We start from the raw sequence: 26,601 nt of genomic DNA, 5'->3' as shown, positions 1-26,601 counted from the left end.
AGTTCAACAAGGTATTACCACAATTACTAAATCTAGTATATTGAACACTAGCCATCTGATAAATCAGATTCTCTCAAGAGAATGGTTAGCTTCTTGAATACTGGCTAGGCATTTTTTGAAGGTGTATTATAGCCTTAGAGCCATTACTCACCACTTAATATATTAAGATCCTTGACAATTTAATAGCTACATAGTCACCAGAACTCAGAATAAGGAGTGTTAACCTGGCTTCGCTCTACTGTCTGAAGCTCTGCTTCTGTTGCTGACCTACTCTTAAAAAGCATTTCTGGCATAATTTTTATGTCCTCCAAAGTCAGTATTGGGAAAGAAAGCAGGACCATTGGAGTGGAGTAGGCTGAGAGAGGATACAAGGCAGATGGCAGCTTCCAAACCTAGTGGCTAGCTGTCTTACCTCTCTACCTGGCCACCCACCTTCTTTCTAGCCTCAGGAGCACAGTTGACTTAAAGATAGTCATCAGTTGATAGCAGCTTTTTGACATCAGGAGTGCAAGTTTCCTTTCTTATTCTTTTCTTTTTAACTCTTTATCTTCAGTCCATATAGCCATTCCCTTCCTCATTCATATGTGTCCATTCTGTGTTTTATGTCCTTACACTTACATATTTGCTAATATATGTAGTATATATGTAGGGCATATGTAGTATAATTATGATGCTGTCAGCTTACATAATGGTATTTGCTTATTTTTTACTCAGTTGTGTGCTTTTTAAGATGTTCATGTTGCTGTAGGTACGTCTGAAGTGTGATTTCTAAAAGCTACACAGAATTCTGTATTTGTATCCACTTCACTTTCATTTTCCATTCTTCTAATTATCAAAATCAAAGTGACTTTAAGCTCCCTGCTACATTATCATCCCAGCAAATTCTCACACAGCTCTATAAAGTCTGTAATTTGCATATAGACCATCCCGAATTCCTCTGGAATTTACCCACCAGAGTGGGATCACTGGATCACATAGGACATAGACATACTTGATATCACTAAGTACTTCATGTCACTAAGATCTCTTAGCAAAATGGTTAGATCTGTTTACCTTGTTACACACAGAGCATGAGAGTTCTTCCCCACCTTTGCCAACCTTTGCTGTTATCCACCATTCTAATTTTTGCCCTTCTGATTGGTGTGAACAGTGCAATCTCATTGTTTTAATTTGTATTTTACTCGTTGGGTTTTCTTTGAATTTGATCATCTCTTTATTTACTTGCTAATCCTTTAAGCTTCTCTTTCTGTAGGCGCTTTCTATTGGGTTTCTTAGGATTTTTTTAATAACAAATTGTAGAAATTCCATGTCTATTTTAAATATTTAATCCCTTGTCAATTGTAGATGTTGCATAAGCTTTTCCTTGTCTGTCACCTATTTTAACTCTGTGGTGGTCTTTATCGAACAGAAATCTGTAATTTTGTTAAAATCAAGTCCAACAGTATTGTATAGTTTGTATTTTTACAGTCTGATTTATGAAGTCTTTCTGTTCTCTAGTGTTTTCTGCTCTGTAGTGTTAGCTCCTGTTGCTTTTTCCACACAAGCTTGTTTATATGGCCTTTTGAAGAAAGGACTTACCTTTCTCATCTATGGCTCTTAGGAGCTTGGCAGTTGATGTTAATGTTTGCCCCTGATGGAGGAAAAAAATGCAAGAACATTGATGCACACTCCTTTCTCCAAGCTCTGTGCTTCCACTCATGAACCCTGTGACGCTGTTTTTGTGCCACATGAATCCTGTCTGCTCAGTTATAGCTGATTGGAAAGGGATACATACCTACCCAAGCTGAGTGTTCAGAATCTTCCTCCAGGGAATTTGGGACTGTGATGAGTCTGTGCTGGCCTCTTGAAGGATCTGCACATTGAGGGGCTTGGGGGGTGACTATCTTCCTCTGTGTTCACAAAGAAGCTAAAGAAATGGTCTCCACAGAAGGGAGAATGAAGAAGATCTGCACAGAGAAACACAGGGGAAAAAAAAAAGCCTCATGGCCCCATAAAAAGGGAGATTGAAGTGGAATGTGAGAGTAGCTGTCCCAGATCCTGATGGCTTTCCGGCTTTCCAGTTTGGGTTTTTCTCTCTTCTGAGACCAGATCACATTTCCTTTTCTGTAGTAGCTGGTGGTGGCTAACTGCTGTGACAGACTCCAAAGTGTATGATGGCCGTAACACGATTGAAGTTGATTTCTTACTCACGTAAACAAGTCCAGATGGTTCTAAGTTGGTGGGGTGGTAGCCCTGGAGGGCTCTGTGTCACACAGTTATTCATTAACCTAGATTGATGGAAGGAAGCTTTGTCATTTTCATCACATGACTTCAGAGGTCTCCCTAGGTATCAGCATGAAGCCTGCAGAAGGGAAATGAATGTGGAGTTTAATACATGGAAAGTTTTATAGGCCAGGCCTTGAACCAGCACATATCACTCACATTCCTCTGGTTGGACGTCTGTCACATGGCTTCCTTTAACTGTATGGGAAGCTGAAAAATGTTACCAAGCTATGGGCCTAGAAAGGAAGGGAAAATGGGTTTGGGTGAGCGGCTAGAGATTGCCACATTATGTTTATTTTCTGTGTGATACCTCTGTATCCTTATAATCAAGTTTCTGTTTTTTCTTAAACTTGAGTTGGCTTCTGTTATGCCTTAGTGCATGAAGTGTTTTCATAATAGCAATATTTAAAATAGTAGAAGACATAAATACTGATTATTTTCTCAGGAAAGTTGGGTCGATTTCCACCTATGATGCATCATCACCAGCCACCCTCAGATGGCCAGACCCTTGGGGCTCGTTTCCAGAGGTCTCACCTCGCAGAGGCATTTGCAAAGGCCAAAGGATCAGGTGGAGGCACTGGAGGAGGAGGTAGTGGAAGAGGCCTGATGGGACAGATTATTCCAATCTATGGTTTTGGGATTTTTTTATATATACTATATATTCTATTTAAGGTAAGTGGAATCATCTCAATCATAATAAAAATCCAATAAATCCAAAAATCCATAAAATCCAATATCATAATAAAAATTGTTGGTATTAGAACTCTTTACAGTTCATAACCTTTATTAAAATCATCTTTAAGCCTTGCTTCCTCTTTATGAGGTACTTAGGATAACTGTTATTCCAGTTTTATAGAAGAGAAAATCTTCTCTCAGAGCTTAAACAGTATGCCCTAGAATTCACAACTAGAAATGCAGAATCAGGACTTGAACTTGGGTCTTCTAGTTGCTAATACAGTGAGCAATAAAGTTCAAAGCCCTCTCCCACCCTAATTTTTTTTATTGGGTATCTTTGCAAGCTGAAAAGGCATAAAGATATGCTAAGAAGACCTTCGTATTAGCACAATGATTTCCAAACAGCCACTGTGAGGCCAAATAATGACCGTACCAACACCACTTTGTCCTTCTTTCCCCTTCTATGAGGTGCTGTTTTTAACATCCTCTGCAGTAATTCTGAAACAAAACTGCCACATCCTGAAACTAAGCCTGCTGTTTCCTAGCTCTAGGGAGACATGGTTTGGGTCCTTTAAAAACAGATTCCCAATTAAGTTCCACCTCCAGGCAGGCCTCAGCAGGTTATGGGCCTAGAGACCGTGAAGTGGAGCAGAAGTCACATTCTGCATCCTTTTGGGAAATCTTAAATATTCACTGTGCCCCTCTAACCAGAGTAAGAGGTGAGTTCCTTCTTGCCCAGGAACTCTGCAGGGGGCCTGAGTTGCCTCTGTTAGAACATCCCCGAGGGCTACACATCCCCTTTTTAGATGAGTGTGGGCAAGGCAGATGACCTGGAAAGAGATTGATTTCCTTTCTTTGTTTCTCTCTCTCTCCCTCTCTTTCTCTCCCTCTCTTTCTCTCCCTCTCTTTCTCTCCCTCTCTTTCTCTCTCTCTCTCTCTCTCTCTCTCTCTTTCTCTCTTTCTCTCTTTCTCTCTTTCTCTCTTTCTCTCTTTCTCTCTTTCTCTCTTTCTCTCTTTCTCTCTTTCTCTCTTTCTCTCTTTCTCTCTTTCTCTCTTTCTCTCTTTCTCTCTTTCTCTCTTTCTCTCTTTCTCTCTTTCTTTCTTTCTTTCTTTCTTTCTTTCTTTCTTGATGATTTTTCACTTGGGCACCTTCTATCGGCTCTTTCTCTCTACTGTTGTTTTGTTTTTTGGTTTTTTGTTTTTTTTGAGATGTTTCTCTAATATTGCCGTTTGATTTCCGACTTAGTTTTTGTCTCCCAACCTTTTCTTTTTTCATTTAATATGAGGAGTTCCATGACTTTGCGTTTCTAAGCTGCTGTTGATGTGCTGTACCTCCTTCAATTCTCAGCTTTCAAAGGGGAAAACTCCTGCAGAGGATCGGAAATGCTCTACTGCCACAGCTGGAAACACCCACAGGAAAATTAGTAAGTGCTCCTTTTCAGTAGGTGGACAAGTTTTATTGAGTCAGACCACCATAATTTAGCCAGAGGCACAGTCTGTGGATATTTCTTAAAAGCATTTCTCAGAAATTGCCCCAAATTAATCTGATGTCATTTTTACCTAAGCTCTGAAAATTCTCAAGTTTCCATATTGACGTTGGGCTTTTAAGAGAAAGAGTTATGAGAAGTACAAAACTGTCAGTTTACTTTTTTATATTAGCAAATTAATAATGCACATTTGGAATGGGTTACTTCTTATTTCCAGACTTTAGAATATTGGTAGCAAATATCTTTGTTTCACAGAGAGGAAAACTAAGGAAGAGAGATCAAGCCATTGCCAAAATCAGTTGTGAGATCTAGGGACAGAGTTTAACCCTTCTGACTCATGAGACACGGTCATCATATATTTACTGACCAAGTAGAATATTCTGTGCTCTCTGGGGAAATGAAGTGTATATGGCATGGCTCTCCCTTCTAATAATTCAGAGTCTGGGATGGAGGTTAGGAAAAATAACTTGTGAAAAGTTTACTATCTGGAATGGATTTGGCAAAAGCCTTGCAGGGAATGATCTCGAGCTGGGTCCTGTTTGATAGATGAGATGACTTGAGGAAGACCCAACCTGATGTAAGACGGCTGTAGGAAAGAAGGCCTGAAGAGTAGGTAGGTTATGCCATATTGTTGCAGGTTTGGAGGCCAAACTGCTTTATCCTGTGGATAATGAAGCCTCATCAGGAGTTTTTAAAAGAAAGAAGCAAAATGAAAGGAGGCTGAGCCACTGAAGCCTCTGCCCTCCGATGTAACTTCTTTTTAGATTTACTCTGGATTCTCTGTGGAAGTAGATACCCCAGTCACAGTCTGCATCCTTTTTAGAAATCTTAAATATTCAAGTAATCCTTTAATTACCAACAGTGATGGTAAATGCATCAGAAAAATAATTTTGAAAAGAGCAGCAAATTCTGTATCCAGTCACATGATTCAGTTAAAACAAAAGTAAATAAAATGAATTCCTAAGAGCAGCTGTTTTATAATGTAGCAGTTATATCTACTTTATTTTTCAATTTTGAATCATGCAGAAAATAAAAATGAACATTTACATGGCACAGTTCTCTAGACACTTTTCAGATGTTAACTGCATGTATAAGAATTTGTTTTAGAAGTATTAAAAGGCCTTTGAGATACTATATTTTACAGTGACCTCCTAAATATATCTCAGTAGAAGGGTACTCAGGTATGAAACAGAAAAACTGGATTGTCTGCATAATAAACAGCATTTTATTTTCCTGCTGCCTTAAAGTTCATTTCGTGTACTCATTGACTTATTTTTTTCTGATTTACTTTTAGGGTCTTAATGTTAATTTTGGTAGATAGATGTGATCTCTGTTGAACTTTATTGAGAATATTGGGAGCCACGGTTACACCATTTCACCCCAAAGGAGTCATTCGGAAACCTTGGGCAGGGAGGTTTCAGCCCTAGCTCAAGACTTCCCCTACTGAAGAAGCATAATATTTAAACCATTATCTTCTAGATAGGTTTTCAAACTTTGGGTGCAGGTGAAATATTGCTCTTTTCAGGGTCTTAACTCCTTTTCTGAAGTACCTTGCAGGTGTGGTACTTTAACCCCCAGCATCACTTGGATTAGAAGGACTATGTTTATCTTCTTCATTTCTTCTTGGGTGACCATGTAGGGGTATTTTTTCACTCCCAGGTATTTTCTTTAGCTGGGTCTGCTGTGTTTCTGTGTGTAAGAGAGTGATTTGTTCATTACTCCCTAAACACGAATCCTTGAGGTCTCACCTCTTTGTGAGACCCGTTGTGTCCTGATGGGACCAGCTGGAGGGACTCGGAGCCTCTATTCTGAATTTCACAACCAGGTGGAATCCCAGTAGGGTGGGGCGTCCCAGCCAGCCAGTTTCAGAAAAGAGCTTTGGAAGTTGTGTATGATTGGTCCTTAAGAGTGATGCTTGTTTTTCAGCCAACTTTGAGCTTGTTCAACTGCAAGAAAAACTGAAGGAGACTGAGGAAGCCATGGAAAAATTAATCAACAGAGTGGGACCTAATGGTGAGAGGTAGGTTTTCACATAAGAGGACTCAGGCTATTTCCCATTTAGAGAATCAATTCAAAATTTTGCTTTTGATTTCTGGACGACTTACTTTCATTTTATATAATTGTTAACTTATTTGTCATTTACATATGATTTCTCACTAAGCATTTCCATTTTCGTTCCATCTGCTTACCAGAGTCTCAGCTTTCAAGAGTCTGTGTTCAGTGTGTGCACATTATTGTGAGGGGCAAGTTTAGGAGCAGTGCTGCAGGGCCAAGTAGCCAGGTTCTATTGAAGATGATTTCATAGCTGTCTAATAATCTGGTTTTACTTAAAGTTATGCCCTTTTTTAATCTGCTTGAGACAGAAAAAAGAGATTACGTATCATACTTAGCACAGTGTCCATCCCAAGGACACAGCTTAAGGAAACAATCCAGGAGTCAGAATTGAAGTGTCCTTATTTCTGTCCCTATGATCAGCAAAATTTCCTTCTTGAAGCAGTATATCCAGTTGTAATCATTCACCTCCTGGAAGCATGGCATGGCCTGAAGGAGAAGTGAGGGTGCAGCCTTGGGCAGAAAACAGCTGTACCAGGCATGTCGAGGATGCATGTGGGACTGTGGATTTATGGCATGCATTGCTGGGATATGAACTTATTGAGGACAGACTTAGTCTGTTTTGTTCACTGTGTTCACATAATAGATACTAAGGAAATTCTTACTGTTGAAAAATAATACTTTTGATATAAGCATTTGTATACATGTATTATCATGGTAGAAGAGTAAATCATGGCATTCTTTGCTAAGATCCTTCACTTCCTGACCTCTGTATTTAGGGTCCTACTGAACACATCTCCTCGATTAACTGCCCATCTTCAATTGATAAATGTTTCTTGAATGAATGAATGAATGAATGAATGTGCAAAATGAAAATCCTCATCTATCCCCAGCTGACCCTACTTCACCTTTGATAGGAGCAAATAGCTCCACCATCTATTTAATTGCCCAAAGCAGAAATCAGATAGTGTTCCTGATTTCCCTTTTCCTTCACTTCTGTGTCTTACCAATCACCATGTCTTATTATTTATTCCTAGTTAATAATTCTGTCTCTGTGCAAAATATTCTAAGCTCTGCTAGGGCAGGGATTATCTGTATTATTCCCAGAGCATAGGCCAATAGTAGGCCCTAAAAAAGTATTAGCTGAAAGGGAAGAATGAGTGAATGAATGAAAATGAATGAATGTCTTTACCTTTTTTTTTTCTTTTTTGAGGTTGGCATACAGTGTTCCGTTAGTTTCAGTATAAACACAATGCCCACCATAATAAGTATAGTTACCACCTGTCACCATAAATCATTACAATATTGACTAAATTCTCTGTGGTATACTTTTCATCTACATGACTTTGTTATAAAATAAATAAGTTTATACCTCTTAATACCTTTTCCTATTTCACCTACTCCCCCCCACCAGCAACCACCAGTTCTGTGTATTTGAGTCTGTTTCTGTGTTGGGTTTTTTTTTTTTTTTTTTTTTAAGATTCCACATGTAAGGGATATCATGGTATTTGTCTTTCTCTGACTGATTTCACTTAGCATAATAACCTTTTAGGTCCATCCATATTGTGAATGGCAAGATCCCATTCTTTTTTATGGCTTAGTAGTAACATTCCTCTGTGTGTGTATGTGTGTGTGTGTGTGTGTGTGTGTGTGTGTGTGTGTGCGTGTGTACATATATACACACCACATCTTCTTTATTCATCCCATTGATGGACACTTGGGTTGCTTCCATGTCTTGGCTGTCGTAAATAATGCTGCAGTAAACATAGGGGTACGTACTTTCTGAATTAATGGTGCTGTTTTCTTTGGGTAAGTGCCGAGTAGTGGAACTACTGGATCATATAGTGTATCTATTTTTAATTTTTTGAGGAACCTCTGTACTGTCTTCCACAGTAGCTGCATTGGTGTACATTCCCACCAACAGTGCAGTAGGGTTTCTTTTTCTCTACATCCTTGCCAACACTTGTTACTTCTTTTTTAAAAAAAATTTTTTTTAATGTTTATTTATTTTTGAGAGAGACAGAGACAGAATGCAAGTGGGTTAGGGGCAGAGAGAGAGGGAGACACAGAATCCAAAGCAGGCTCCAGGCTCTGAGCTGTCAGCACAGAGCCCGACGCAAGGCTCGAACTCACGAGCTATGAGATCATGACCTGAGCCCAAGTCGGATGCTCAACCAACTGAGCCACCCAGGTGCCCCGACGCTTGTTATTTCTTATCTTTTTGATTCTAGTCATTCTGACAGGTGTAAGGTGATACCTTATTGTGGTTTTGATTTGTATTTCCCTGATGATTAGTGATGTTGAGCATCTTTTCATATGTCTGTTGGCCATCTGTATATCTTCCTTGGGAAGATATCTGTTCAGGTCCTCTGCCTATTTTAAATGGATTATTTGTTGGTGGTGGGGAGGTGGTTTGGTGTTGAGTTGTAAAAGTTCTTTATATATTTTAGATATTAACTCATCCGAAATATCATTTGTAAATATCTTCTCCCATTCAGTAGGTTGCTTTTTCATTTTGTTGATGATTTCCTTTGCTGCGCAAAAGCTTTTTATTTTAGGGTAGTCCTGATAGTTTATTTTTGCTGTTGTTTTCCTTGCCTGAGGAGATCTATCTAGAAGAAAGTCACCAAGGCTGATGTCAAAGTGATTACTGCCTATGTTCTAGGAGTTTATGGTTTCAGGTCTCACATTTAGGTCTTTAATCCATTTTGAGTTTATTTTTTGTGTATGATGTAAGAAAGTGGTCCACCTTTATTCTTTTGCATGTAGCTGTCCAGTTTTCCCAACACCATTGATTGAAGACTATATTTTCTCCGTTGTATATTCTTGCCTCATTTGTCATCATAGAGTAATTGACCACATAGGTGTGGGGGGTTTTCTGGGATTTCTATCCTCTTCCATTTATCTATATGTCTATTTTTGTGCCAGTACATACTGTACCATAGTGGAGAACTACAACTTTGTAGTTTATCTTGAAATCTGGGATTGTGCTACCTTGAGCTTTGTTCTTCCTTTTCAAGATTGCTTTGGCTGTTTGGGGTGTTTTGTGGTTCTATTCAGATTTTTATATTCTAGTTCTGTGAAAATGCCATTGGTATTTTGTTCTTTAAAAAAAAATTTTTTTTAACATTTATGTATTTTTGAGAGACAGGGCATGAGTGGGGGATGGGCAGAGAGAGAGGGAAACACAGAATCTGAAGCAGGCTCCAGGCTCTGGGCTGCCAGCACAGAGGCGGACACAGGCTCCAGGCTTGAACTCAAGGACCAAACCATGAGATCATGATCTGAGCTGAAGTCAGACGCTCAACTGACTGAGCCACCCAGGCGCCCTGCCGTTGGTGTTTTGATAGAGATTGCATTGAATCTGTAGGTTGCTTTGGGTAGTATAGACATTTTAACAATATTCTTCCAGTTGGTGACTGTGGTGTATCTTTCCATTTGTTTGTATTGTCTTCAGTTTCTTTCATTGGTGTCTTATAGGCTGTAGAGTATAGGTCTTTCACCTTATTTATGAAAGGGAGATATATGCAAAATGATCCCCAAAGGCCTGAGGTGACATAAGATCGAAGAGGAAGGATGAGGAATCCAGATGCCAATAAATGGTTTATTAAAAGGACCTATGAGCAGAAGTGTGTTGTGGGTGGCTGCAAAATGAGTAGATCTCCACAACCAACTTCCCATAAGACCTGCTTTTATAGCCCTGGAGATTGGGCAGTATTTCTGGGAGAACTGGGAAGAAATGTTTCAGAATCACAGTCCTATCTCCAGAGAAGATTCAAGGATTTTATACCCCAAGGGTCTACTTAAGGGTGTGTCCAAACAAAAAGAATATGTGTGTGAGGGTAGTGCTGTACTGAAGAAGGCTTCAGGTCACAGAGTGGTCATCATAGTGGATTTGTACAAGATGGTGTTAGTCTTGTTCACACACACTTCCTTCCTTAAATGTATTCCTTGGTGGAATAAATTTATTCCTGGGTAGCTCAGTTGGTTAAGCATCTGGCTCTTGGTTTCGGCTCAGGTCACAATCTCACAGTTCGTGGGTTCGAGCCCTGTGTTGGGATTCGTGGGATTCTTTCTGCCTCTCTCTCTGCCCCCTCCCCTGCTCTCATTCTCTCTCTGTCTCTGTCTCTCTCTCAAAATAAACAAATAAATATATTTTTAAAAATTTATTTCTCTTTTATTTTTGGTGCAATCGTACATTTTATTTTTCTTTCTGCTACTTCATTATTAGTATATAGAAATGCAGGTTTCTATAAAACAGATTTCTGTATATTTTGTGTCCTGCAGCTTTACTGAATTCATTTATTAGGTGTAATAGTTTTTTGGTGGCGTCTTCAGGGTTTTCTGTATATAGTATGTCATTTGCAAATAATGACAGTTTTACTTTTTCCTTACCGGTTTGGATGCCTTCTATTTATTTTTGTCTGATTGTTGAGGCTAGGACTTCCAGTACTATGTTGAAAATAAGGGGCAAGAGTGAACATCCTTGTCTTGTTCCTGATCTTAGAGGAAAAGCTTCCACTTTTTCACCATTGAGTATGATGTTAGGTGTAGGTTCATCCTATATAGCCTTTATTATGTTGAGGTATGTTCCCTCCAAGCCCACTTTGCTGAGAGTTTATCGTGAATAGATGTTGAATTTTGTCAAATGTTTTTTTCTGCATCTATTGAGATGATCATGTGGTTTTAATCCTTTGTTTTGTTAATGTGATGTATATGTTGATTGATTTGTGGATATTGAACCATCCTGCATCCCTGGAATAAATCCCACTTGATCATAGTGAATGATACTTTTAAATTTTTTTTTTTAACATTTTATTTATTTTTGGGACAGAGAGAGACAGAGCATGAACAGGGGAGGGGCAGAGAGAGAGGGAGACACAGAATCTGAAACAGGCTCCAGGCGCTGAGCCATCAGTCCAGAGCCCGACGCGGGGCTCGAACTCACGGACCGCGAGATCGTGACCTGGCTGAAGTCGGACGCTTAACCGACTGCGCCACCGAGGCGCCCCGTGAATGATACTTTTAAAGTATGGTTGGATTTGGTTTGCTAATATTTTGTTGAAGTTTTTGCATCTTTGCTCATCAGGGATCTTGCCCTGAGCCTTGACTTTTGACATAGATCAGGACTGTCCTGTGTGGTATCTCATGTGGTTTCCTCTTCTCTAATTTTGCCTCTCTTTGATTCGCTTTCTCTTCCAAACAAATGGATTATCTTTTTGTCTCTTAACCCTTTAATGGGTTCCTATTGCTCTTGTTAAAGTACAGAATCTTTAACCTGGCTTACATGGTGTGGGTGACATGACTCTACCTACCTTTGTTGCTTTCTCCATCACTCCCTCTGTGTTCCAGCCACAACGACTACTTGCTTTTCCTCTAAAATACTCATCTGCTTTTGCTTCTAGGACTTTGCATATACTTTTCTCCTTTATTGAATGTCTCCCTGACCCCTATCCCATATATCCTCATTTTTAACTCTCTCTTGTAGGTCTCAACTTAGACATCATTTTTTCTCAGCATCCCTGAACCTCAAACTCAGACATCCCTCTGGTGTGCTCCCATGCCACCTAGGTTTGCTGAATATATTAAGCATCCTATTACTTTCTGATCTTCCATTAACGTTTCTGTCCTCCCTAATGCCCCATAACCTTCTTGAAGACAGGAAATTTTTATTGTTCAAATTTTTATTCCTAGTGCTGGTGCACTGACAACGTCAGTATATGTTGAAAGAATGAATGAGGTAGATATAAAGAAAGTACTTTAAATAAAGCAGGCCATTTCAGCAATAATAAGAATATCTTCTTTGGCACCTAGCTTGATTTGTTCTGTGCAGCCCTGTGTGGTTGTCAATGGCAGGTATTATTTTCTCTATAAGGAACTATATCTCAGGCAACTATACTCCGGGGATGTATATTAGTTTTCTATGGCCACTGTGACAAATGACCACAAACAATGCCTTAAAACCACACACAATTATTATTTCACAGTTCTCTATGTTAGAAGTCTTAAACTGGGCTAAAATCAAGGTGGCAGGACTGCATTTCCTTCTGGAAGCTCTGGGGGAAAATCCATTTCCTTGTCTTTTTCAGCGTTTAGAGACCACATTCCTTGGCTCAGTGGACCTTTTCTTTCATCTTCAAGGCCAGCAATAGTGGATTGAGACCTTCTTACATCATATTACTCTGACCTCTTCTGCCTCTGTCCTCCATCTTTAAGGACCCCTTATAATTACATTGTGCCTTCTCAGGAAACCCAGGATAATCTCTCTATTTTAAGGCCAGCTGATTTGCAACCTGAATTCTATCTGCAACCATAAGTCTCCTGATATATAAAGTAGTATCATTTTAGGTTCCAGGGTTAGGATGTGGACTTATTTGGGGAGTGGAGAAGGGAACATCATTCTGTCTACCACAGAAGCTCTATGGAAAAGAAATAATTTGTATAAGCCTTTATAGGATGAAAGGATTTCCACAGGCAGAGTTCGGGGGGTGGGAATGTTTCAGAGTGAGAGGGTGGCATAAGCAGCAAACAAGGTGAAAGAGTCAATACATGGTTTTGGAATAGCATGTAGTCCTAGGTAACTAGAGTGGAGAACATCAGGGCTGCGGTAAATGGGTAGGGAGGTAAGTAAGGGGAGAAGAAATTAGAAAAGTAAACTAGGCCCAGACTGGAAGGCCCTGAATGGTAGGCTGAGAAATTTGGAATTCTGTCTTTATAGTGGAATGCCTCTGAAGGCTTTTGAAGAGAAATGTCATGATCTTCTGTGCTTTAGAAAAGTAATTCTTCTAGTGATATGTAGAGTGACTACATGTTAGAAGGTTACTGAAAAAGTTCTAGCAAAAGGTAATAAACAGGCCAGTGGGAGTGGAAATGAGGGGCCAAATTAAGGGGACTTGATGGAGGGGGGAAAAAGTCCTAGGCTGGGGGCACCTGACTGGCTCAGTCAGAAGAGCATGTGACTCTTGATCTCAGGGTTGTAAGTTCGAGCCCCATGTTGGGTATAGAGGTTACATAAATAAATGAGTGAATAAAAACTAAAAAAAAATCACAGGCTGTTTTCAGGGTTTCCTTGATAGCAAACAGCCAACTCTGGGTAGCAAAAACTTGGAGAAGGTGACAGAATTTATTGGAAAAGTATGGGGTAGGTCACAATATCAAAAGAATAGCTGAAGATCCAGGTTTTAGAGTGGGAACCAGAGCAGCTCTGGGGATTTAGAGGAAGGAACAAATGGACAGTCTCTTCAAGGACTGATGGTAGAATGAATTAATATGAAAAGTTTTCAGATCTGGCTTTGCTGCATTCAAGACCGAGTCTTAGGAGAAAGTACAGTTACCCTAACTTGGATCCTGTATATATCACTGAATCAGTCACTGCAACCAAGGGATGGAGTGTGATGATTGTCTATGGGCCATGTGGCCACCCTTGAAGGGGAGAGGTGAGGGGATGTATAGCCTCATTTTAACCTTTGCTTTATGAGCAGAAAAGGAATTTGTTCCCCCAAAGGAAGACTAGGTAAGAGCAGTGAAGGAGAAGAAAGAACTACAGATGAGTTGGGAGGACTTATAGCCCAAACTATAAGGAAGGTTATGATATCAACCAAGATAAAAACACAGAAGAGGAGAAAGAAGATGAGACTTCGGGATTGAGATCATGAGTTCAGCTTTGAATTTGGTTGAGGTGCCATCAGAACATGTTATGTATGATCTACAACAACGATAGGAAACTTGGGTATTGAAGTCAGGAACAAGGACACAAATTTGGAAGTCATTTGGTTGGAGGTAAGAGTAAGGGCCATGGGGAAAGATGAGATCAGATTTGTAAGGCGCATCATACTGTGTGGCAGTAGCCTGCAGTCTTTTGCTGGTCTGAATTCTGTTCTAGTCCTGAATGATGTTAAAAACTGTTTCATTCTCTCCATGCTTTACTTTTGGATTCAGAACTTGATGGCTCCTCTGATTTTATAAAACTTAAAAGTTCCAACTTGAACTTCCATTTTTCTAGCATCTTAGAATCTGCCATTCCCAACTTCTCCAAACCTGGCTGCTCATGCAGCTTTTCCTTATCCTGGGCCAACTAGGACCTGGAAGAGTGAATTTAAGGTTAACTTCATTAACGGCAAGACCTCTAAGTGGAAATGCCTAGATGATACTGGTTTTCATGTGAAAAGTCAAGATTAGAGGTAGAGTTTGGGCATCATCTATGTAGAGGTGGTGGTTTAATTTGTGATACTGGGTTAGCTTCCTGAAGGCATGACTATAAGAATGAAATGAGAGCCCAAGGATCGATCCCTCAGGAAAACCATGTGTTTAGGAGGTGGATGGGGGAAAGTGAGCCAGGATCAGAGATCCAAGGGATGGTTAAAAGAAGTGGGAGGAATTACGAATGTCTCAATGGCCAAGGGAAGAGAACATTTCAAGGAAAGGATAGTTCACAGTACAGAGAAGAATGAGATGTGAAGAAAAGATTCTTGGACTTGAGTAAAGTATCATTGATGATTTTCACAAGTTGTGGTAAAATGATGGAGTGGAAGCCAGATTTCTAGAAGATGGGAGAAAATGCATGGTAAGGAAATGGGGACCAATTAAACTAACACATATTTATTGAGCACTTGCAATGTTCATGGCACTGTGCCTACACCATCCTGAACTTATCAGTGCCTTCCATGACTATCAAACCAAATTGAGACAATGAGGAATCTATGAAAATATTCATTACATAAATTCAGAAGATGTAAGGTGGGCCATGATAAATTGCCTAATACATGATATGGACAATAGGAATATATTTGTTCAGAGGTAAAAGAGGATGCTTTAACTTAGATTCTGAGAATGCTTCAGTTGCCTGTTTCTGCTTCTAGCCTAGCAATTCCTTTTAAAATTAGGGGTTCTGGTTTTCTAGGAGTTAGGAAACATAGTCCAGATTGTTTCATTAAGTAAAAACCAAAATGCCCTGGGGACAGTCCAGAGAAGTAACATGTGCAGCCCAAGAGTAAGAGCTTTGTGATAAACACATAGGCTTTTTTTTTCTTCCAAGTTTTTATTTAAATTCCAGTTAGTTAACATACAGTGTAGTATTAGTTTCAGGTCTAAGATTTAGTGATTCATCACTTAACATAGAAAACCCAATGCTCATTACAAGTGCCCTCCTTAGTACACATCACCCATTCAACCCATCCTCCTATCCATCTCCTCTCCAGCAACTCTCAGTTCTCTATACTTAAGAATCTGTTTTAGGGGCGCCTGGGTGGCTCAGTCGATTGGGTGTCCGACTTTGGCTCAGGTCATGATCTCGCGGTCCGTGAGTTCAAGCCCCGCGTCAGGCTCTGTGCTGACAGCTCAGAGCCTGGAGCCTGTTTCAGATTCTGTGTCTCCCTCTCTCTCTGACCTTCCCCCATTCATGCTCTGTCTCTCTCTGTCTCAAAAAAATGAATAAACGTTAAAAAAAATTAAAAAAAAAATCTGTTTTATGGTTTGCCTCTCCTTGCCTCACCATGTTCCTCTGTGTCTTAAATTCCACATGTGAGTGAAATCGTATGGTATTTCTCTCTGACTTACTTTGCTTAGCGTAATACTCTCTGACTGCATCCATGTTGTTGTAAATGGCAAGATTTTATTCTTTTTTATGGCTGAATCATATTCCATTATATACATATACCACATCTTTATTCATCAGTTGATGAACATTTGAGCTCTTTCCATAATTTGGTTATTGTTGATAGCGCTGCTGTAAACATCAGGGTGCATGTATCAGTATTTTTGTATCCTTTGGGTAAATACCTAGTAGTACAGTTGCTGGATCATAGGGTAGTTCTATTTTTAATCTTTTGAGGACTCTCCATACTGTCCTCCAGAGAGGCTGCACCAGTTTGCATTCCCACCAACAGTGCAAGAGGGTTCTCCTTTCTTTGCATCCTCACCAACATCTTTTGTTTCCTGTGTAGCTAATTTTAGCCATTATGACAGGTGTGAGGTGGTATTTCATTGTAGTTTTGATTTGTATTTTTCTTACAATGAGTGATGTTGAGCATCTTTTCATGTGTCTGTTGGCCATCTGTACGTTGTCTTTGGAAAAATGTTTTTTCATGTCTTCTGCCCATTTTTTAACTGTATTATTTGTTTTTGGGGTGTTGAGTTTTATAAGTTCTTTATATATTTTTAATACTAGCACATAAGCTCTCTTAGCTAGGGGTGCCCTAGCTACCCCAGATGCCCCTCACAGAGGGGGGCATCTTGTTTTAATAGTAAGAATTAGGAGTTATGTAGAGCTGATGAGCAGTTGTGACAAGTCAGGACTCCTGTACTGATAGGAGGAATAGAGCTGTAAGAGGCCCAATAAATGTAAGATTTTAGCTGAATATGTAACAGACAGGCTTCTTCAGTTCATGGCTTTGAGGCCATTTAGTGTGGAAAAAGTAGAGCTCATGGTGGTTTTGTTTTCCTCCCACTGAGGTCTGTGAAAATGTTGCACCGTCAGTTACCATCTTTTTTTTTTTTTTAATTTTTTTATTTTTTTTATTTTTATTTTTTTTTCAATATATGAAGTTTATTGTCAAATTGGTTTCCATACAACACCCAGTGCTCATCCCAAAAGGTGCCCTCCTCAATACCCATCACCCACCCTCCCCTCCCTCCCACCCCCCATCAACCCTCAGTTTGTTCTGTTTTTAAGAGTCTCTTATGCTTCGGCTCTCTTCCACTCTAACCTCTTTTTTTTTTTTCTCCTTCCCCTCCCCCATGGGTTTCTGTTAAGTCTCTCAGGATCCATCTTTTAAAAAAATTTTTTTTTCAACGTTTCTTTATTTTTGGGACAGAGAGAGACAGAGCATGAACGGGGGAGGGGCAGAGAGAGGGAGACACAGAATCCGAAACAGGCTCCAGGCTCTGAGCCATCAGCCCAGAGCCTGACGCGGGGCTCGAACTCACGGACCTCGAGATCGTGACCTGGCTGAAGTCGGACGCCTAACCGACTGCGCCACCCAGGCGCCCCTCTCAGGATCCATCTTAACACTGGAGGGAGAAACACTTTTTTCCTGTTAGTCATTAAGGTTTAAGTTTGTTACACTAATGATAAAAACACAGGCTTCAGACTAGCTGATTAGAAAAATTGATGGCACCTCCATGAGGCCAGTATTGAATGTCATTTTTCCTTCAGGAGTGTTATATGGCCTCTGAATGTTCTGGATTTTTAAGAAGAGAATAAATAGCTTCTGTTAAATCCTGCTTAATACCGGTCCCAAACCAGTTCTCCATCTTCCAAGTAGAACCTTGTCTGCCTATGAGTGTGATGCAGTGCTTCTGTCTCAAAGAAAATAGTCCTGCCTTTATCCTTGAGCCTCATCTTATTTTTACAGACATGTACCTAGAACTGTCCAGTTAAATTGGGACTCAAATCCAGGTTTTCTAAACTGGAACTCGAGCACTATGCTTTAAGAATTGCATAGAGGGGTGCCTGGTTTGCTCAGCTGGTTGGTGTCCAACTCTTGGTTTCAGCTCAGCTCATGATCTCACAGTTGATGAGTTTGAGCCCCGCATCAAGCTCTCTGCTGACAGCATGGAGCCTGCTTGGGATTCTCTCTCTTCCTCTCTCTCTCTCTCTCTCTCTCAATAAACTTTTAAAAAAATTGTATAGAATGCTATCAGAAGTCAGGGGACTTCAGTCATAGTTCAAGTGCTGACATTAACTAGACATAAGAATAAATGTGGAATTCCCCCTCTGTGGGCTTCAGTTTCTCTGGTCTAGGTGATTGATTCAGAATGACCTAAATCTGAAATGTTAGGGCATATCTCTATTTCTGCACAAATAGATGCAGCCTGGTGATTCCAGGGTTGGCCTAGTAGCATATTTTTCCCTAGTTAAGGCTAATGGGCCAGCATATTTTCTTTTAATGACCTTGCTTCAAAGAAAAGTGGCTTGTAGTAAATGGGTAATAAGAGTAATGGTGAAATTTCTTAGAGATTGAACTGAAACTGAAAGCTGAAACATCTGGGTCTGGTCCCAGTATTGACCATAATTCATTGTGAGACCTTGAGCAAACACTTGATCTTTTCTGGGCCTTAGTGTCTGCATTTGTAAAATCAGAACACTGAACTAACATACCTAGTCATCAGCTATGCAATTCCATAATCAATTCCTAGAATACTTATCTGTTGCTGTTGGACTTCCTATTCTAGGATCCAGACAGATCATAGTATTGCCTATATTTATTGCCCAGCAGTATTTACCATTAAATGGCTGGGTTGTCTGATATTTCTAAGCAGAGCACAGACTGTGACTTCTGACCAAGAAAAACGTTTGCTGCATCAGCTCCGAGAAATCACCAGGGTCATGAAAGAAGGAAAATTCACTGACAGACCCACTCCAGAGAAAGAAGCTGAGGAAGCCCCTTACATGGAAGACTGGGAAGGTAAACAATGTCTTATCATTTCTTGGTTAGCTGTCAGCCCAGAAAAGAGCTCTTACAAATTTTTAAAAAATAAAACGTAGGGGTGCCTGGGTGGCTCAGTCAGTTGAGTGTCCAACTCTTGATTTCGGCTCAGGTCATGATCTCATAGTTAAGTGGGTTTGAGCCCCAGCGTCGGGCTCTGTGTGGACAGTGTGAAGCCTGCTTAGGATTCTCTCTCTCCCTCTCTCTCTCCCTGCCCCTACCCAGCTTGTACTCTTTGTCTCTCTGAAAATAAATAGTAAATAAAAACCTAAAAAAACATAAAATGTAAATACAATAAAATTCACCAGTTTTAAGTGTGTGGTTGGATGAGTTTTGACAAATGTGTCAAGTGGTATGATTATACCACAATCGTGATAACGTTAACATCTCAGTAAGTTCCCTCCCCCTTGGCAACTAATCCCTTACTCTGCCCTGGCAACAACTTAACCACTTTCTGTTCCTACAGTTTTACCTTTTCTATATAAATGGATCATATTGCACATGTGCTTTTGTTTCTGGCTTCTTTGATTTAGCATAATGCTTTAGAGATTCACATGTTGAGTGTGTCAGCACTTTTTTAAATTGCTGAGTAGTATTCTGTTACACGGATATACTGTGGTTTGTTTCTCCAGGCACTAGTGTAGGAACATATGGGTTGTTTCCAGCTTTGAGCTGCTATGAATCAAGCTGCTATCAACTTTTGCATACAAGTCTGTGGATGTATGTTTTTATTCCTTTTAAGTATATACCCAGGAATTAGGTTTCTGGATTTTTATTTAAAAAGTTAAGTGTGTATTGAACATTTTTAGAAACTGTCAACCTGCTTTCCAAAATAGCTTCATCATTTTGCCTTCGGCCAGCAACGTATGAGTATTGTAGTTACTCCACATCCTTGGTAACACTTGGTATTGTCAGTCTTTTTAATTTTAGCCATTCTAGTGAATGAATGGTGGTATCCCACTTGTGATTTTAATTTGCATCTCCCCAGTGATGATGATGATGATGATGATGATGATGAACATTTTTTAATGTGTTTATTTGCCACCTCTATATCATTAGTGAAGTGTTCACATTGTTGGCCAGTTTTTTCATTGGGTTGATTGTTTTTATTGAGTTGCAAGAGTTCTTTACATATTCTGGATATGTTTATTATCAGTTATGTATTTTACAGATATTTTCTCCTAAACTGTGGTTTTGCTGTTTATTTTCTTAGTGGCATCTTTCAAAGAGCAGAAGTTTTATTTTGATGTTCAGCTTATCATTTTTCTTTTATGATCTTTGCCTAACTGAAGGTTTGCCTTCTATGTTTTTCTTCTAGAAAAGTAGTTTTAGCTTCTGTGTAGGCCTATGATCCATTTTGAGCTAGTTCTTCTATCTTGTGTGAGGCATTAGGACTGAGGTTAATTTTTTTCCAAGTTTATGTACAATTATTTCTACTTATTTTGTTACATTTAATTACTTTGGCATGTTGATATTCAGTTGACTATGTATGTGTGGGTCTATTCTGGATTTGCTTTTTAAGAATTTTTATTCTTTTTTTTTTTTTTTAATTTTTTTTTTAATGTTTATTTATTTTGGGAACAGAGACAGAGCATGAATGGGGGAGGGGCAGAGAGAGAGGGAGACACAGAATCGGAAGCAGGCTCCAGGCTCCGAGCCATCAGCCCAGAGCCTGACGCGGGGCTCGAACCCACGGACCGCGAGATCATGACCCGAGCTGAAGTCGGACGCTTAACCGACTGAACCACCCAGGCGCCCCGAGAATTCTTTTATTCAAGTATAATTAATACACAGTGTGATTAGTTTCAGGTGTAAAATATAATGATTGAACAATTCTGTATGTTATTCAGTGCTCACCATGATAAGTGTACTCTTAATTCCCTTCACCTATTTCATCCATTGCCCACCCACCTTTCTGGCAACCACCAGTTTGTTCTCCCTAATTTAAGAGTCTGGTTTTTTTTGTTTCTCTTTTTTATTTGGTCATTTGTTTTCTTAAATGTCACATGTGTGAAATCATGCCTATACTTAAACCAGTATCACAATGTCTTTATCACTGTGTCTTTATATTAAGTCTTGAAATCCAGTAGTGTAAATTCAACTTTGTTTTTTTCCTTTTATTACAGAATTATTTGGTTATTCTAGCCCTTCATTTTCAGATAAATTTAGGATCAGTATGTCAATTTCTATGAAAAAGCCCAATGAGATTTTGATTGGCATCACATTGAATCTTTAGGTCAATTTGGAAGAATTAACATCCTGGCAATACTGAATCTTTAAATCCATGAACATTTTATATTATACCATTTATTTGATCTTTAATTTCGCAGCAGCATTTATAGTTTTCAGTGTATAGGTCTTGCACATGTTTTGTAAACTTGTGCTTAAGTAGTTTCTATTTTCGGTGATAGTGTAAAATTTCGAATGGCTTACTGCTACTACCTAGAAATACAATTTATTTTTGTATTCTGACCTTGTTTCCTATAACCTTTTTAAACACACTTAGTTCTAGTAGCTTTTTTTTTCTCTTTAGATTTCTTAGGATTAGATTTTGTAGAATTTTCTACATAGAGAATCAAATTGTGAATAAAGACAGCTTTACTTCTGAGTTTCCAATCTGTATGTCTCTTATTTTTCTTGCCTTACTGCATTGGTTAGAAACTCTAGCACAATACTGAATAGAAGTGGTGAGAGCAAACATCCTTGCTTTCCTGATATTAGGGGGAAGCACTCACACATTCTCCATTAGTGTGATGTGAGCTGTTTTTTGGTTTTTCACAGATGCTCTTTTTCAGACTGAGGAAGTGTCCTTCTAGTGTTGCTTTGCCAAGAGTTTTTAATCATGAATAGATAACGGAATTTTTGTGAACACTTTTTGTCAACTGAGATCATATTATTTTTGTTTTCATCTGTTAATCCAGTGAATTACATTGATTTTTGAATGTTTAAACAACTTTACATTCCTGGGATAAACTCTACTTTGTCATGATGTTCTATATGGCTAGATTCAACTTGCTAAGGACTCTTTATTTCTGTGTTTAGGAAAATTGGTCTATAGTTTTTCATTCTTGTAATCTTTTTGGTTTTGATTTCATGGTAATGCTGGCCTCATAAAATGCATTGCAATGTGTTCCTTCTTTTATCTTCTAGAAGACTTTGCATAATTGCTATTTTTTTCTTAAGTATGGAATTTTCTGATGACACCATTGGGGCCTAGAGTTATCTTGGTAAGATTTACATAACTATGAATTTAATTTCTATAATAGATACAGTGCTGTTCAGGTTATTTCTTCTTGACTGAGCTTTGATAGTTTATTTCTTTCAAGGAATTTACATATTTCATCCAAATTGTCATATCTATTATTAGTATAAAGTTGTTTATATTACCTTATTATTCATTTAATGTATGTAAGATCTGTAGCGATGTTCTCTGTTCTGTCCTGATACTGGTAATTTGTTCTTTCTCTAATTTAAATTTTTTCTGGTCAGACTGGTGACAGGTTTATCTTTTCAAAAAACTATGTTTTGGTTTCATTTGTTGTTGTTTTACTACTTTTATGTTTCCTGTTTCATTGATTTCTGTTGTTTACTATTTCCTTTCTTTTGGTTTAATTCACTATTTTTTTTCTAGTTTCTTAAGGTGAAAACCTAGATCCTTGATTGATTCCCCTGCCCCAACCACTTTGGCTGTTATTAATGACCCCTCCCTCCCTCCCTCTCTCTCTCTCTCTCTCTCCCCTCCTTCCCTCCTTCCCTCCTTCCCTCCTTCCCTCCTTCTTCTGGTTCTTTAGTTGTACATTTGTTAGACCTTTGATATTGTCCTTACAGGTCAATATCAATGTATGGTCCGTTCTTTTTTTTTCATGTTGTGCTTAATTTTGAATAATTATTCTTACTGTGCCTTTAAGTTTGTTAATCTTTTCAGTAGTATATGATCTCTCCATCTCATTTAGTGTATTTTTAATTCAGATATTATTATTTCTAGAAGTTCCATTTGGATCTTTTTTAAAGATTTCATATTCCATTTCTTTTTTTTTTTTAAACGTTTTTTATTTTTATTTTTGGGACAGAGAGAGACAGAGCATGAATGGGGGAGGGGCAGAGAGAGAGGGAGACACAGAATCGGAAACAGGCTCCAGGCGCTGAGCCACCAGCCCAGAGCCCGACGCGGGGCCCGAACCCACGGACCGCGAGACCGTGACCCGGCTGAAGTCGGACATTCAACCGACTGCGCCACCCAGGTGCCCCCCATTTCTTATATATTCATATAGTCTTCTACCTTCTTAAAAATATGAGGCATATTTGTAATAGCTTTTTAACAGTCTTGGCTGCTGATCTTATCTTCTGGGTCTGTTTCTAGTGAATAATTTTTCTCCCTGCTATGGCCTCTTATTTCATTGCCCTTTTTGCATGCCTGCTAAATTTTGACTGGATGATAGATATTGCCAATTTTACACCGTTGGATTCTGTATTTTGTTTTAGTACTTTACATAGCTGTTGGACTTACTTTTAACACAGTTAAGTTACCAGAAATCCATTAAAATACTTTTAACACAGGTACCAGATTCCTTCAGGCTTGTTTTTAAGATTTGTGAGAATGGGTCCAGAGCAACCTTTACTGTGGCTAATTTAGCCCCACTAGTAAGGCAATAACCTCAAGATTCTGTCTGATGCTCCACAATGTCTTTCTACTCTGGCTAGTAGGAACATGAACTATTCCCAGCTATGTATGAGCTCTAAGAATCTTGAGGCCTTTCAGTAGTTTTTTCCTGGCCTTGGGTAGTTCCTTCACATAGATGCACACATCAGAACTCCATTAAAAGCATGAAGAGTTGTCTCTGAAGATCCCTGGGGATCTTTCTCTGCAAAGCTTCTTTCTTTCTAGTATTCTTCCCTGTAAATTCTAGCTGCCCTGGTCTCCCTAAATTGTAGTCTATCTTCCCAGCTCGGTGAGACCACTGGGCTCGGTTTCCCTTTTCTCGGGGATCATGCTACACTACTTAGTAATGCTTAGAAATCAGTGCGTCATATTTTTCATCTGGTTTTCTAGGTGTTTAAAGAAAAGGGTCCCCTTGTCTCCATCATTGCTAGAGCTGAAGAGCCTACACATTTAACAGTGAAGTGATTCTGGATATACTAAGTTAGGGATAAAGAAGAACCTTTAAAAAATAGAAAAAATGGTTGTGAATATGTACTGGCTTTTTAGCAGGAAAGGATTTCTTGAGCATAAAAGTATTACAAGACCCATTCATAATAAAAACTTTCAGAAAACTAGGAAGAGGGGAATTTCATCAACTGGATAAAGAGAATCTACAGAAACCTACAGCTAGCATTTTGTTTAATGATCAAAGATAAATGCTTTCCCCCTGAGATTGGGAACAGGCAAGGGTGACTACTCTTATTCAGCATAATCCAAAAAAATAGGTAGTGTAGTAAGGCAGGTAAAGGAAATAAAAGTCATACAGATTAAAAAGGAAGAAACAAAACTTCTCCTCTTTGAAGATTACGTGATTGCCTTTGTAGAAAACCCCAAGGAATCCATTTTTAAAACTGCCGGGGTGCATTCAGCATGTGTTAGATTACAAGATAAAAATACAAAAATCTTTGTATTTCTACATAATAGTAAAGAATATGTTGATATCAATTTTATTTATATATTTTTGAAAGTTTATTTTGAGAGAGTGCGCATGAGTGAGAGGCCAGAGAGATGGGGAGAGAGAGAATCCCAAGCAGGCTCTGCATTGTCAGCACAGAACTCATGAACTGTGAGATCATGATCTGAGCCAAAATCAAGAGCTGGAGGTTAACCAACTGAGCCACCCAGGCTCCCCTGGACAAGATTCTTCTAAAATGTATACGGAAGAGCAGAGAAAATAGAATAGCTAAACAATTTTGGAAAATTGGAGGAATTAGTTTACCTGATTCCAACACTTATTATATAGCTACAGTAATCAAAACTGTGTGATACTGGTATAGGACCAGACACCTAGATCAAAGAACTGAGAACCCAGAACCACATAAATATGTACAGCTGATTTTTGACAAAGTTACAAAACCATTTCAGTGGAGTTAACAAATGGTGCTCTAGCAACTGGATATCCGTAGCAAAAAATAATCATCAAACCAAGGTCTACATGTTACACAAAAATTAATTAAAAACGGGTCATCAACATAAATGTAAATGGTAAAACTATAAACCTTTTTTGAAAAAATTTGCCTAATCCTAGGTCCCAAGGATTTTCTAAAGAGTTTTTAGGCTTGACATCATAAACACAATTCATAAAAGGAAAAATTGATAAGTGGATGTCATCAAAATCCAGAACTTTTGCTCTGCAAAAGACCCCGTTAAGGTGATGAAAAGACAAGCTACACAGTGAAAGAAAATATTTGCAGATCACATGTCCAACGAAGGACTTATATCTAGAGTATATAAACAACTCTCAAAACAGGGAAAAATAAACAATCCAGTTAGGAAATGGGCAAAAGATATGAACTGACTTGCACCAGAGAGGAGATACACAGATGGCAGATGAGCACATGAAAAGATGTTAAACATCATTAGCCACTAAGAAAATACAAATTAAAATCACAATAAATACCACTACACATCTAGCAGATTGACTAAAGTAAAAAAAACACTAACAACACCAAATGCTGACAAGGATGTGGAGAAACTAGATCCACTGTGCAACCTGAAAGTGGCACTCCTGGGCATTAACCTCAGAAGTGAAGACTTATGTTCACATAAAACTTGTACATTAATATGCATAGCAGCTTTATTAGTAGTAGCCCCAAACTGCAAACAACCCAGACATCCTTCAGCAGGTGAATAGTTACAAACTATGGTACATTGATACTTTGGTATACTACTCAGCAATAAAAGTAAATTATTGATATATGCAACAACCTGGATGAATTTCCAGATAATTATACTGATTGAAAAAGGCTAATTCCAAAAGGTTCCATACCGTGTGATTATAGGACATTCTTGAAATGGCAAAATTATAGAAATGGAGAACAGATTGGTAGTAGTTGCCTGAGGTTGAGGAGGAAATGGGGCAGGAGGGACTAGGTGTGGCAATAAAAGGGAAAGGGAAATATGAGGAATCCTTGTGGTGATAGAAATGCTCTGTATATTAATTTCATCAGTATTAATATACTGATTGTCCTATTGTAGGATAGTTTTGCAAGATACCATCATTGGGAGAAGCTGGGTAAAAGGTACACGGGGTTTCTATATTTCTTATAACTACATGTGAATCTACAATTACATTTTTTAAAAGCAGTGAGAGGATGGAGAACTGTCCTGCTACTGGAAGTCAAAAGAAAGCTGGAGTTGCCATACTTATATCAGACAAACTAGATTTTAAATTAAAGGCTGCAACAAGAGACGAAGAAGGGTATTATATAATAATTACAGAGTCTATCCATCAGGAAGAGCTAACAATTATAAATGTCTATGTGCCGAATATGGGAGCCCCCAATATATAAAACAATCACAAACGTAAGCAACCTTATTGATAAAAATGTGGTAATTGCAGGGGAGTTTAATACCCCACTTACAGCAATGGATAGATCATCTAGACACAGGATCAATAAACAAGGGCCCTGAATGATACATTGGATCAGATGGACTTGACAGATATATTTAGAACTCTGCATCCCAAAGCAACAGAATACACTTTCTTCTCGAGTGCACA

The 26,601-nt window shown here is 38.8% G+C and overlaps 1 protein-coding gene across 4 annotated transcripts in view; it reads left to right on the top strand.

Moving 5' to 3' along the window:
• The window catches only part of RIC3 (RIC3 acetylcholine receptor chaperone), a 66,684-nt gene that overhangs the window by 28,098 nt on the left and 11,985 nt on the right, over positions 1-26,601 (top strand). For 2 of the 4 annotated variants that reach the window (XM_043580568.1, XM_043580566.1), the window contains exons 2-5: positions 2,708-2,934; positions 4,286-4,361; positions 6,351-6,444; positions 18,732-18,880. In XM_043580568.1, the coding sequence (XP_043436503.1) occupies positions 2,708-2,934; positions 4,286-4,361; positions 6,351-6,444; positions 18,732-18,880 (546 nt within the window). Of the gene's footprint in view, positions 1-2,707; positions 2,935-4,285; positions 4,362-6,350; positions 6,445-18,731; positions 18,881-19,533; positions 20,502-26,601 lie in introns of those variants that run through there. The other 2 variants (XM_043580569.1, XM_043580567.1) reach the window with 2 other exon arrangements.

The sequence above is a fragment of the Prionailurus bengalensis genome, chromosome D1, assembly GCF_016509475.1.
Source record: "Prionailurus bengalensis isolate Pbe53 chromosome D1, Fcat_Pben_1.1_paternal_pri, whole genome shotgun sequence".
NCBI lineage: Eukaryota > Metazoa > Chordata > Mammalia > Carnivora > Felidae > Prionailurus > Prionailurus bengalensis.
The sequence above is the reverse complement of the archived record's forward strand: the minus strand, read 5'-3'. Positions and strand labels throughout refer to the sequence as shown.